Source organism: Ostrinia furnacalis, unplaced genomic scaffold, assembly GCF_004193835.3.
Source record: "Ostrinia furnacalis isolate ACB-3 unplaced genomic scaffold, ASM419383v2 OfSCF7340, whole genome shotgun sequence".
Classification (NCBI taxonomy): Eukaryota; Metazoa; Arthropoda; class Insecta; order Lepidoptera; family Crambidae; genus Ostrinia; species Ostrinia furnacalis.
In genome coordinates, this window is record NW_021137579.1 from 695,394 (window position 1) to 708,056 (window position 12,663).

Genomic DNA, 12,663 nt, shown 5'->3' on the forward strand with positions numbered 1-12,663 from the left:
TTCTCCGAAAGTTAAACAAGTCGTAAAATCCTTTACGAATTTCGCCCTACTGTTGAATCATAAAAACTTTAAATTAGTGTTACGAGATTTAATCAAAATGCCTTCCATTCCTTAATATAATAACAAGAAAATAAGAACATGATAAGTTTGTCAATTTAAAGAGTAATAAGCAACTCAAAAGCGACAAAAGTCAAATTCGATCCATCTATTCAAATCTATGCTACTCAAAACGCCAGCACACATCTCGATGGTCGTGACGACGTGTTCATACGCGTACATGTAGAAAAGGTTTCGCATTAAATTCACTTTACGTGGATCCAAGTCCAGCTCAAGTCTGCTTTCACTTAGGATCTCAGACTGACTTTCTGCTGGCAATCGAATTCCACTGACAGTCAACAAACGCTCATACTCCGCATCAAACTTATCGGCCATCATTCCCAGCAACCACTTCATAGCTCTATACTTCTGATTCAGTACACTTTCACCCTCATACCAGGGCTTTAGCATCTCACTATGAGACTTCCTCAATAACTCAAAGTATTTCATCCTCTCATCATACAATTTATCCATCATTGCTGCCCTCCACGAAGTAATAGACAAATCCCAAAGTTCTCCTGGAACCATTTCAGTGTAGAGATCTTTCATCTTCATCACCTCTGTCTGATGATAATAACATACTGGATTCTTCATCAAGAACATTTCAGACTCCAAAAACAGTTTCTTGTATGGATATATTTGAGGCTCTATAGTGCTGGCTTTTGTCACAGCATCGTCGACCATATCTCTAACGATATTATAAACCGCTTTTATATCAATTCTCGATTTAAGTACATTAACTTTTCTATGAAGACTTTCTAGATCTTCAATGGAATCAGCATATAAATTGACAACTATTTTATCAGCTAAGGTATCAAAGAAACAAATATTGCAGAAACTGAGTTCCCAAAACTCGCTGAATATCTCAGGTTTATCGGATACAAAAGTAAAGAAAAATACTTTGCTCTGTCCAGGGGATATGACATCTTCGTTTTTGTTGAAGAAAAATACCTGCTCGTAAATGTCTTCTGGTATAAATGGGATAGTCTTCTTAAGTTTCTTCCAGCAATAACGAAGTGTGACGGTGCCTAAGTTTTTCAAATAGAGCTTACAACGACCAGCCCTTTTTATTGGCACTTTGAAATAGTACGTCCAAGAGGTACATTCTTCATGCCAGCTCTCTTTCTTTATTTTATCCAAACATGCTAAATTCTGTCCAGGTATATCTTTGTAAATTATGGTATTGTTAATCCTGATAGCATAGACAGCCGTAATCTCGGGCTCGTATGGACCATCTTCCGTGATAGTAATGTTAGGTGACGGAGGAAGTTTTTTCACGGGAGTCTTAGGTTTTCCACCACGAACTATCAGTTCACCAATGAGAGGTCTGAAATAATGTTCATAAAAATAAGATGAAATTGAAAAAGGTACTCTTTAATAGAAGAAATGGAACTTACCTAAAAGGATCAATTCTCTTGATTTTCTTTTCGAGTCGTTCTTCTCTATCTTTCCTGTACTTTACGTAATCTGCATCTAATTGCACACACGGCTTGCGTTTAGGCTCTCCAGTTAACCCCTTTTCTTTCTCCTGGACAAAATCTGGTACACCTATGTGCTCAATTACTGCTGGTGTTCCTTTTTCAGCCGCTGTTCTCTGCACTTCGTAAATGGGCTGACAAAAACATGCTTGTTTTAATCTAAGAGGTTGCTCCCAAAGTCCTCCTCTCAACGAAGGCTTCTTTTTAATTTGAGCATGCTCTAAAGCAACTTTCCATTCTTTATCTTCACGAATTTTCTCTAAAAGGTTCATTGTCAGATCGGCTGGAGGGCGCTTAGTTAATTTTCCCAGTCTCGTAGTTTCCTCTTGCCTAATTTTGATCCATTTTTCCCAAACAAGTAATTCGTGATCTGGCTCGATGTGATCGCTCATCCTGATAATCTCTTTTATATCGATATTTTCCCTTCTCTCCATGTTTGTTTGTTGAAACCTCAATTAATTTGAATAATCTGTTTTATTTTTTACCAATAGGTAGGTATTTATAACTTTTACGACATTACATTTTCATTTTCAACTCGGTTATTTATTTTGGAAATTGACGTTTGGCGTTTATACAAAAGAGTCCATTTAATAAATTGTCTTTTAAATAAATGATAGCAAAAGAAATTATAAATCAAATGCTGTGCATCTCATCATAATCTTAATGTAAAATAATTCTCTCTCCATTACAGTATGGAAAAAAATACAGTTAAGTAAGCATGTATTTAATTATATTAATCCAGCTTTATATTAAACGGAGTTTGTGTAATAAGGAAATTATTTACGTCATATTGGTGTCATTTTCCATCAAAACATTTCAAAATGTAGTTGTTTGTAGCATTGGGATAAAATATTTTACAAATTCTTATCAAAAAATTATTGTGTACTAAATAATGCAGATAGCTGTGGTCGTACAAACAGGTAACTTTTCTTTACTACAAATACATGAAGATAGAACAAGCAGCTTACTATCGAAGTCCATAAAATTGTACTGTTCTACTACGATTAACTACCTTTACAGCAGCATGTTACAAATAGCAAGAAAGTAGTGAAATTTTGGTGTCTTTCAGTTTCATAATTTCTAATCGAAAGACCGCAATCTCTACCAATGATTCTATTCATGCCTTACCATCATAAGCTTGTAACCTATTCTTAATAATTCAGAGGAGGAAGAAACAGCAGCTCCGAAAGAAGAGGAAAAAGTTGTACCTCCATACGGAACCGTAGAATGGATATACTACTGGAGTGAGTTCGAGGGTCACCTTCCTACCCCCATAGATGTGTCCATCACGGGGTCTCTTAAATACTCCTGCCCTGAACTCAAGTGGTACAACTTTGATGTATACCCTCATAAGGTTAAGATGACCAATACGGGATATACTCGTAAGTCTCCTAGCTGTTTTTAATAAAACTTTACTTTTCACAACAAGTCATGTCTGACCACGGGAGGAATATACGATCGTCACTCACGTACTGAGTGGGAGAATTACATTTTACCTAAATAAATAAAATTAAAAACATTCAAAGTACTTTACTTAATTTCCTGCAATTCTGAATCTTGTTATTCAAGAAAAGCTCAGTAAGCTTAATGAACACATTCGGCCTAATCCTAGTCAGCGAGTTCTGATTAGATAATAATTACGACAGCTTCCTAAAATTACCACTATTCTCAGGGTAACTATGCAATCTAGGCAAATTAACGCCCGTATTCACAAACATTACTATGAGGTCTCATAGTACGCGTGGACGCACAGGGTGACACACGAACCCATCACAGAGATCTATTCAACGCTGTACATTCGATTTGCTGAATAGTGAATACGGGCGTTAGGCTCTCATATTTTTTGTCTCTACTAGTTCTTATAGGAGCGAAATGGAAGACGGAGCGGCCATATTTAGAAGGAGGACCATTTTTATCTAAACATGTCCTATCACAAATCCATTTTCACTGGGGACCAGACATGATGGAAGGGAGTGATCACACTATTGACAAGAGGAGGTATCCTGGGGAAATGCAAGTAAGTAATGGTAGAAACTTTAGAAAATCAACAAGGCAATTACTTAACGCAGTAGTAAGAAATTACATTATTGCTTAACCTTTTTGTGCGGAAAACGCAGCGTGGGACGTCCATCCACAAGGTGGACCGACGACATCTTAAAGCTAAAGAACGCAGGCCGCTACCAACTGATCAAAATGGAAATCATTCGGGGAGGCCTATGTTCAGCAGTGGCTGTCCTATGGCTGAAATGATGATGATGAAATCATTTTGTAACTTTTTGGAATCTGTAGGTATCAGGCAGAAACCAGGCAGAAATTGACTTTATTTCTTCGAAACTTTATCAAATGATTCAAAGGCAGAATTAATTGGAAATGTAATATAATGAAATCAAAAACTTCGTTCTTATTCCGAGAAAATTGATTAAATTATAATGCTCTAACTGCTAACTGAAGTATTTTTGAGACAAATATTTACCTAGAGGAAAATATTCCTCAGGTAAATAAAATTTCTCATTAACCAGCATAATAATACTTGTTAAGTATTTTCAAAGAGGATACATGATAAGTACCTATATCCCTTCATTTGGCAGTGATGCTTTTAAGCAACAACCACTTTGAATATTTCTATAGCACGAAATAAAAAGTTTTGTACAAATCATTCGATTTTGTTACGAAGCTTAGTTCAGCAAAACACTAGTGAATCGGTCGTCGACTGAGTTTGGGACTGATTTCATATCCAAATTTCTTTCAGACGCCAAGATGACGCGCAATGACAATAACAAAGACGGAAGTTTTATGATTTTATACTATTTTATGAACTCCAATTGTTTTTGTTTTGTCTAAATTTTGTTCATAATAAATCAAACTAATCATATAAAGCAATATTTGGCGTAGAAACTGTGTTTTCTAATACATGACATTCTTCCGAACCTCGATGTTGCCTAGAAGCAACAGTGCCAAACATCTAACAAAATAGGTTTAGCTTTTTGTCAATACAAAAGAGTGTCAATACCCAATAAATCAAACATGTATTACATGGATTATGTTACAGAGATGGTATAGTAATTACTTTGGATGCAATTATGGACCCTGTCGGGCACAGCATTTTAGGAGGGAGGAAGAATTTGCTGTCTGTCTCTGTGTTGTCTCTCTTCACGCTTATACCGCTGAACTGATTTAAATGATAAACACATTTTTCTTGTGTTGAAGTCAACAACTATAGCAGATAACGGTAACATACCAGTTTCAGAAGCTAAAGAGAAAATAAAAAGCTAATATTGGCTCGGCATAATAATTGTGAAGTATGATGACATAAGTCATCTATCAATTGTTGAAGAAAAAGGTCGTTGTCGACTTTGCGAAAATGGCCAAAAACTAGTTTAATGCATAAAATGTGAAATACAATTGATTTTTTCATGATTTTCATATTAAAAAATTAATTCTATAATATATCTCAATGTTTCATTTAAGTACCCCTATTTGGCAATGTGGTAAATAAGCAACAATCGTTTTTCGCGAAAATATCAACCAAATATTTTTTTTATTATTTTTCTTAACTTTATTTGATAGTAACAATTAGGTCTAAATAGATTTTTTTGAAAAAATCAAACAGTTTATGTCTTGCCAAATGAAGGGTTAAGCAAGAGACTCGCTTTTAATAAAATTGAACATGGCTGTCCCTTAAAAAATGAGAGAGTCTAGGTACAAGTAGAAGCCATAGCTAAAGTTTTAATTATAATTTTCTACTTTTGATTTCAGGTGACGTTCTTTAGGTCCGAATACATGACGCAAGAAGAAGCTTTGCGTCACGATGACGGGGTTGTAATGATTTGTTATTTAATCAAGGTAATCATTATAAAACTACATACGTAACTAGATCGAATAGAGCGATAGTGAGTATTTACAGGTATGTATCACTTCTCATCTGACTGCATCTCATCTTTTATAATCAGGTACGATTGTAATCAAATACCTGCTTTGTTTCGCATAAAAAATAGAGAGAATTATCTTTAACATCTGCCTAAATTTTGAGTTATGTTAGGCGATAGTCAAAGGCTTAAACTTTAATATCTTTCAAAACCTGTAATATTTTAACCCTAAAAAGAGATTACTAAAACAAAGCATGAGCAGAGCACATACAAAGAGGAAGCTCCAGCTTTAGAAATAACTTTCGACGTAAATATCAAAATACAGAATAGGAGCGAGCAATAATATTGCTCCTACGTATACTGGCGTAAGTGAAAAAAGTAAATTTTACAGGAGAGCCATTTTAGTGGCCAGAACCATATATTTGGGTCATATCTTCTGACCTACTAAAACGAATTTAATGAAATTTCACATTTAGCCTTAACATGTAATGCTTTTGCTACTGCTGTTATCAATTTTTATATTTTTCTTATATATTTTGAGATTTTACGCATTGCCCTTTTACGTCGGCATATTTCTATAATTTCGTGTTTATTGTTCAACGTAAAGAGACTTAAATGACAACGTAAATATAATATTTTAAGCGATTACTCTCTTTATTTATGCATGTAATTATTTTAATTGTTATCATGTGCTATATCAATAATAAATCAGTTAGAAAAAGTCGTTTAATGTACCGTTTTACGTTTTAACGCAAATACGCCCATATACTGTGCTCGAGATTTAGTTAGGTCTTTTAACATAATGTGTCATATTTTTAAAAAATATAAATAACTTGAAAAAATCGAATTGCCTAAGGCGGGAATTGAACCCACGATGCCTTAGGCAGTTCGATTTTTTCAAGTTATTTAAAATTTTCAAATTAGTTTGAGATGCGACTCTTAACGCTAAAAATTAAATAACTATATAATGTGTCATAATTTATAAATAAAACAATTTGCTAAATATTTTCGTGGCTTTATTTAAGATTTGGATTATAAAAAATATATGTTTATGTAAGCAACTACTCGTATAGATTGACGAATCGTATGATTGGGCTTTATACGTGGCGTAGTTTTGCACATACGCCTATTTGCCTAAAATTTTATTTTGTATCTAATGAAAAAAAAAAAAAATTTCTTACTGATGTTATAGATTAGAGCAAAGTGAAATCATTGCTTAAATAATTGGAAAAAGGCGTAAGCGGCAGTTTCGCCCTTATACGTAGGAGCCATCGAATATCCTCTCTCACAAAGATTATTTATTCGTGCTCAAAATATGGAGTACAATAGCGAACAAATTCGTTTCAGACTTTTCTAAACTAAATTCTAGACACTGTTCAAGTCTAAGTTAGACTTAATATTTTATTTATTAAAATAATTAGGCATTAATAAAACTTTTAAATTATTTCTGTTCATTGCTTACAAAAAGTAAGGAGGTTTTTTCAGGAATGTATGTACTCATAGTAAAAAATATCCTATCCTAGTTTGATTGTTTGTATTGTGTTAATTAAGTATTCTGAAACACACCACTACCTACTTACACATGATATAACTTCTAGTTAATCCTTGCGGCCGGATGACATACAAACATACTTCCGTACCCTACTTTTCCAATTATAAGGTTCAGTTTATTCCAAGAATCCACGAGCGTTAGAATATTGGCCTAGTGTTTTAGCAAGAAACGATACACGAGGTTAAGTTTACTTACGTAATATTACTTGCAGGATATGTTATTAGAGGTAGGTAGTATTTTATCGTGTTTTGAAAAAGTCTTATGTTTTGTTCTATCTATAAGTACTAATACAAAGTTACAATACTAATTAGGTACCTACTTGGTTATTACTTAAGAAGAGGGTTGTCTGGAAGAAACCTTTTGCTAGCGATAATAGCGCCTGATTTGTACCGAGTAGATTTAGTACTTCTGTCTAACATATAGTAAAGTTTGATTAAGGTATACAATTAATACATAAGTAAGGTACCCACGTGCTTTGTCATACGCATAGAGCGGCTCCTACCTTGGATGGTATCAAAGGAGCAATTAGGGCTTAAGCGTAGTTTCTGCTACGGGATTTATCTCCCAAACTAATGACATTGGGAACTTTTTGCCCCACTTTTCGAAAAGTAGCGGACACAAACGAAACCTATCACAGATGATACATACTAATATCCAATGAATTTCCGTGCATTTTTTTTTCTCTCTTATATGGGAATATTGAGAAAATGAAGTTTTAATATTTTATTTTATTTTACATTTAGGTAACATTTTTGACGACTTCCGTGGCGGAGAGGCGCACACACCGGTTTTCAAGGTGTGCCGGGCCAATCCTGAGGTCCCGGGTTCGATTCCCGGCCGGGACAATATAGAAAACGATCTTTTCACATTGTCTCTGGTTTGGGTGTGTTGTGGTTCGTCGTTCCCGATTTCCATAACACAAATGCCTTAGCTACTTATTTTGGGTTGGAGTAATTTATTATGTCAGGGTAAATGTGATAAATTGAAAATTATTAATAATCGCCGGTTATTATGAATAATTCCCGACAGTCGAGGTAAAAGTAATAAATGAATTTACATTTATCAGTGATTATTAATAATGTATTAATACTAACAAATATCATAAAAGAGAACACCTATTGGCAGTATCAAATTGTTTGCATAGAATTTCGATTATATTGTTATAAGTACACTATCCTTAAAATATTACACAATTAGGAATTTTTGCTTTCCAGTCATTCCAGTGGCAACACTTCTAGAAATTTAGTTTTTTGCAAATTTAGTGTATTAATTAATGTGAAATAAATAAAATAATATTTACCGATGGAATGTAATGTTGTCCTTTTCAAGATTTGATGTTTCAGATCTCTTCTTACAATTAAAAACACTGCAATTCACCATTTTTATCGCAGCACGTTACTCTTCAATAGTGACATTTGGAATATGTCATTGGTGGCGCTGCAACTAGTTTTTATAAACTGAGTGAACCACTGGTCTACTTACATTGCTAGAGGGGATTGCCTGTCAGTTCCACTCCTGTTATTTCTGCTCTCTGTTCCCATGATATAAGCAGGTATATTTTTATCTCGTGGAAATCTACGAGATCTACAAAATATTCGTCCTCACATAGTAATGCCCAAGAGGTAACCTGAAGCCATGATAGCCGAACGGTGAAAGGGTCGGACTGGCCGACTCGTGATCCGGGGAACGCGGGTTCGGTCCCCGCCGCCGCTCGACTATTGTGGTGAGCTCACTTGTGACACAAGCATATACTTATTACGAAGCTTAGCTTAGCTTAGCTTAGTACGAAGGGCTAACGGGATTATCATTAATTTTGAAATAATCTTTAAAAAAAATCTATCTGAGGACGAAAGTTTGTTATATCAGAAACTCTACAGCTCTTATTGCTAGCAATATTAAAACTCATTTTTAGACTACCTACTGTTAACGTTTCTATTGGTATCATAGTTATGCATGTGTTGCCTGCGGTCCCATTGCTGAGTTCTACTGGTCACTGGTAAATAATTTAGATTTTCAGGGGTGCATCTACCGATATAAAATCAAGAAAGCTAAGACCAGTAGGAATGAGCGAGCAGTTTAACCACAGGTAACGCATGGTGATGTGGATACACCCGGATTTGACGAAGTGTCATTGTTGATTAAAATTGATGAATAATTAATTATTATAAAATACACCTCTATTATTTTCAGTATGGTGTGAACCCAGACGACCGTCTCAGCTGGGTGATCGAAGGCTTCCCTCGGGTGCAAGAAGCCCAAACCAGCACTCGGATAGGCCCGTACCCGATGTCTCGTCTGCTGCCGATGTTCTTCGAAGACTACTTCTTGTATTGGGGCAGCCTGAGCACGGTCAGAGGGGAGAAGTTCACGGTCCGGTGGTTGGTGCCGAGGATAACATTGTTTGCTTCTTTTGACCAGGTGATATTGGAGTTTAGATCCTCATTTGTTTCAGCCAAATGACGTCCACTGTTGTACAAAGGCCTCCCCTTTACTTTAAGATCCTCATTTGGTACTTAATTGATGTAATTCTTGGTAAGGGAGACTTCATAGAGTTGGTAGGTCAAACTGTTAGTAAAACCTGCTTATGAAGGAATGCACGTAAATGCTTGTCTAGTGAAACTCGAAGTGGACGCATGAGACCGCGGTTACAATTGACTTTTATTGTGTCTCTAATTGCCGGTACTTGAAGGAAAAGCAAAAAAAGCAAAATGAGTAGGTAAAAAATAAAATTAGGTAAAGTCCCAAGGCATTAAGACTTAATGCTAAAACTTATTCATTTCCTGATCAGTTTATCTTTATTATCTATCAACAGATGAAAGCCTTCCGAAAACTATGGGACCCATGGGACGAGCCGAATCGCGGCAACAACAGGCCACTGCAAGAACGCGAGGACCGCCACGTCTTCTTCATCAGCCCGCACTGGAGTCAATACAACTCCTTGCTGCCTATCCCGAGGGTTCCAGAACCTTCCATATCGGTGCTGTCCCCAGCATACGAAGCCAACTACTGGATGCTCCCGCCACAGAACGCGTACATGATACCACAACCAGAGGAGGAAAAAACGGAGGAAGAAAAGTAAGAATGAACCTGCTTGTGGAGGTTGAAATAGATATGCTATCACGTGTCAAGTCAAAATAAAATTTATTTGTTTGGAAATTTGATTTCTTCTACTCCATTTTTTTTCTGATTTCGACGAATTTGCTTCTGATTGACTGCATGATATAAAGGCTATAGGAAAAATGCAAAGATCAACAACTAAATATTTAATTAAATGAAAAATAATAAGATCTATAAAAAATAAAAATTGTAAAAAGACGACTCTATCCATTCCTTAGCTTTCAGTCTCAGCGAAGAATTATTTTGAAATTAGTGCTGCCATCTAGTTTTGTGGCTTAAAACCTTCCAAGGTTTGCTTGCTTTGGGCAACAATTAATTCATGTTGGCGTCATGAAAAAATAGATGCCGCTGTCGTCACTACCTTGTTTCCGAATTCACGCTCATACTTTTTGGAAAAGGGACTGCGCCAAGACTGCGCCATTGTTATCTTTATCGATTGAGGTTATTAAAGGGTCTTAATATTTTTATTTAATACAAATATAAGAAATAATGATAAAAGATTTTAATTTTTCCGTAGAACGTTAAAATAGTGAAATGACATTGACAATGACAGAGACTCGAATCAGCTGTTCTGTCAGTGAGTCAGTCCAGGGTATGGAAACTTCCATACAACGGTCATCGAAGTGAAACTTGCTTCCAAACAGCGACATCGGCACAGAATAAGTAATAGTACAGGTACAGAAGGATTACTCCGCAAGACGATTTAAATAAATGCGAGTCTTGCTACGACGCGATACAGTGGAATTCAGCTCGCACAGCACTACGTACCTACAATTTTATTCACCTACAAGTTTTGTCTCTTTCTATCGCGTGCCTCTGAACTCTTCTTACGCTGTTAGGGTTGCTGTCTAGTAAAAAAATAATTAATCTAGGTACTTATTTGTAATGAGGTACGTATGTAGGTAAGTATGCATTCATTATGGAAAACCTTGGGAGAGGCCTTTGTCCAGCAGTGGACGTCATTTGGCTGAAACGAACGAACGNTACGTAATGCAATCTGGGGGGAGAGGAGGTCTTGAAAAACGTTACAATGCGTTACAGTGGCGGAAGGGCGGTCGATTTCAAGTTTTTAAGCAGAAGTACTTTGTAGTTGGTGTTGTTATTTGTAACTTTATACCGTAATGTCATCAAAGAGAGAGTTTGGCATCTTTGGCATCCCCCCCTCCATGTCCTTGCCATGATCACAAATTATTGTGTTCCTACTAAATTTATTTTAAATCGGTTCAACGATTCTTGAAATAACACCATTTTATGAAATAATTGGTCACATCATCATAACGTGATCAATTTTACGATTTGGCCACGATATAAATGCATATTAGTGTTAAATTTGACTTATTACTTATTAATCAATAAACTTAAATGAGAAAAATTCAATAAAAATAAAGAAAAGATACCAATTGAAATAATTATAAAACTATTTGTTTTCACCCGGTGTAAACACCCACGGGTGGAATGAAACGGGTTTTTATTGGGTTTTTACCCTCATGTGGGTTTTTACCCGGGTGGAAACCCATCTCTAGTACTATGTGTGTATGTGAGCGTTACGTACGTAGGTTAAGTACAGCGAATTTAACACCAGGCTGTCAATTAGTAGGCTCAAAAATTTGACAGAGAGGGTTCTCTATTTCCTAATGTATTACTTTTCTCTATGAGTCAGTCAACAAAAAAGTAACCTCAAATTCAGTCGTTCGAAATTTCGTAAAATGCTCAGAAATATTCTTCGTACCAGCCGGTGGCTGGCGCGGAGGCAAATCAATATTTTACCCTTAGTAGTGCGGCAACAGTCGTGTGCCCTACATAGTGTAAAAAGTCCCTATTTCCATGTTCCGCGAAATTTTTCCAGTTCATCTGAAACTGAATCTGCTGATCAAGTTGACCAGGTAGTTTTTGAAGAAATCTGCAATGAAACTCTAGAATCTTTATGCGATTACTTCGAAGAAATTGTTGAGGACTCGCCCAATCTAAAAGGCGCAGATGTTATGTACAGTGTGAGTACTTTGTAAGTCCATTATTTACCTGTTGAAATTATATCAATACAATTGAGTACCTATTTAATGTTTGTGCATACATGTTACATTTCTTTTATTCTCACTATTTACTAGATTAATCATAATATGAGTACCCAATTCAAAGTTAAGCAAATCAAACCAGGTTTCACTAAAACTTCTGTCTCTGATTAATAACAACCACTGTTATAATCCTAATTAAAATGAAGATCTAAATTATTATTTCAGGATGGAGTTCTAACTGTAGCACTTGGTCCCAAATATGGAACATACGTAATAAATAGACAAACACCGAACAAACAGATCTGGCTCAGTTCTCCCGTCTCCGGACCCAAGCGTTACGACCTGATTCTCAAAAACGGAGGCTATTGGATCTACAAACATGACGGCGTCCCTCTACACCGCTTACTACAAGAAGAAATATCAAAAATAGTCAACAACAAAATTCAATTCAAAAATTGTGCACATAGTTTAGTTTAGTTTATTTTTTAGTTATTTATTGTAAGTAAATAGTTTTTTTTTGTTCCAATTTTGTTTTATTTTCA

At 35.6% G+C, this 12,663-nt stretch overlaps 3 protein-coding genes across 3 annotated transcripts; 2 read left to right on the forward strand and 1 right to left on the reverse strand.

Moving 5' to 3' along the window:
• Positions 1–174: 174 nt before the first annotated feature.
• On the reverse strand, positions 175–2,038 carry LOC114364016 (MYCBP-associated protein). Its single transcript, XM_028319994.1, has 2 exons — positions 1,494–2,038; positions 175–1,423 (listed from the first exon to the last, which is right to left on the reverse strand). The coding sequence occupies exons 1-2, from the start codon at positions 2,006–2,008 to the stop codon at positions 175–177; spliced, it is 1,764 nt and encodes a 587-aa protein (XP_028175795.1). The 5' UTR covers positions 2,009–2,038.
• A 368-nt stretch (positions 2,039–2,406) lies between these two features.
• LOC114364017 (carbonic anhydrase 1) lies at positions 2,407–10,087 on the forward strand. The gene is made up of 6 exons (XM_028319995.1): positions 2,407–2,494; positions 2,738–2,956; positions 3,431–3,591; positions 5,331–5,417; positions 9,183–9,410; positions 9,805–10,087. Exons 1-6 carry the CDS (start codon positions 2,467–2,469, stop codon positions 10,069–10,071), a joined length of 990 nt encoding a protein of 329 aa, XP_028175796.1. The 5' UTR covers positions 2,407–2,466; the 3' UTR covers positions 10,072–10,087.
• A 1,670-nt stretch (positions 10,088–11,757) lies between these two features.
• On the forward strand, positions 11,758–12,644 carry fh (frataxin). Its single transcript, XM_028320012.1, has 2 exons — positions 11,758–12,100; positions 12,347–12,644. Exons 1-2 carry the CDS (start codon positions 11,816–11,818, stop codon positions 12,596–12,598), a joined length of 537 nt encoding a protein of 178 aa, XP_028175813.1. The 5' UTR covers positions 11,758–11,815; the 3' UTR covers positions 12,599–12,644.
• The last annotated feature ends 19 nt before the right edge of the window (positions 12,645–12,663 follow it).

What these genes read in the sequence shown, in the direction of transcription:
- fh (XM_028320012.1), top strand. Translation starts at nt 11,816, where the DNA reads ATGCTCAGAAATATTCTTCGTACCAGCCGGTGGCTGGCGCGGAGGCAA. An exon ending in GCGCAGATGTTATGTACAGT is followed by an intron (nt 12,101 to 12,346) that starts GTGAGTACTTTG and finishes TTATTATTTCAG; the next exon opens with GATGGAGTTCTAACTGTAGC.
- LOC114364016 (XM_028319994.1), bottom strand. Translation starts at nt 2,008, where the DNA reads ATGGAGAGAAGGGAAAATATCGATATAAAAGAGATTATCAGGATGAGC. An exon ending in AAGAGAATTGATCCTTTTAG is followed by an intron (nt 1,424 to 1,493) that starts GTAAGTTCCATT and finishes ACATTATTTCAG; the next exon opens with ACCTCTCATTGGTGAACTGA.
- LOC114364017 (XM_028319995.1), top strand. Translation starts at nt 2,467, where the DNA reads ATGCAGATAGCTGTGGTCGTACAAACAG. An exon ending in AGCTGTGGTCGTACAAACAG is followed by an intron (nt 2,495 to 2,737) that starts GTAACTTTTCTT and finishes TTAATAATTCAG; the next exon opens with AGGAGGAAGAAACAGCAGCT. An exon ending in TGATTTGTTATTTAATCAAG is followed by an intron (nt 5,418 to 9,182) that starts GTAATCATTATA and finishes TATTATTTTCAG; the next exon opens with TATGGTGTGAACCCAGACGA.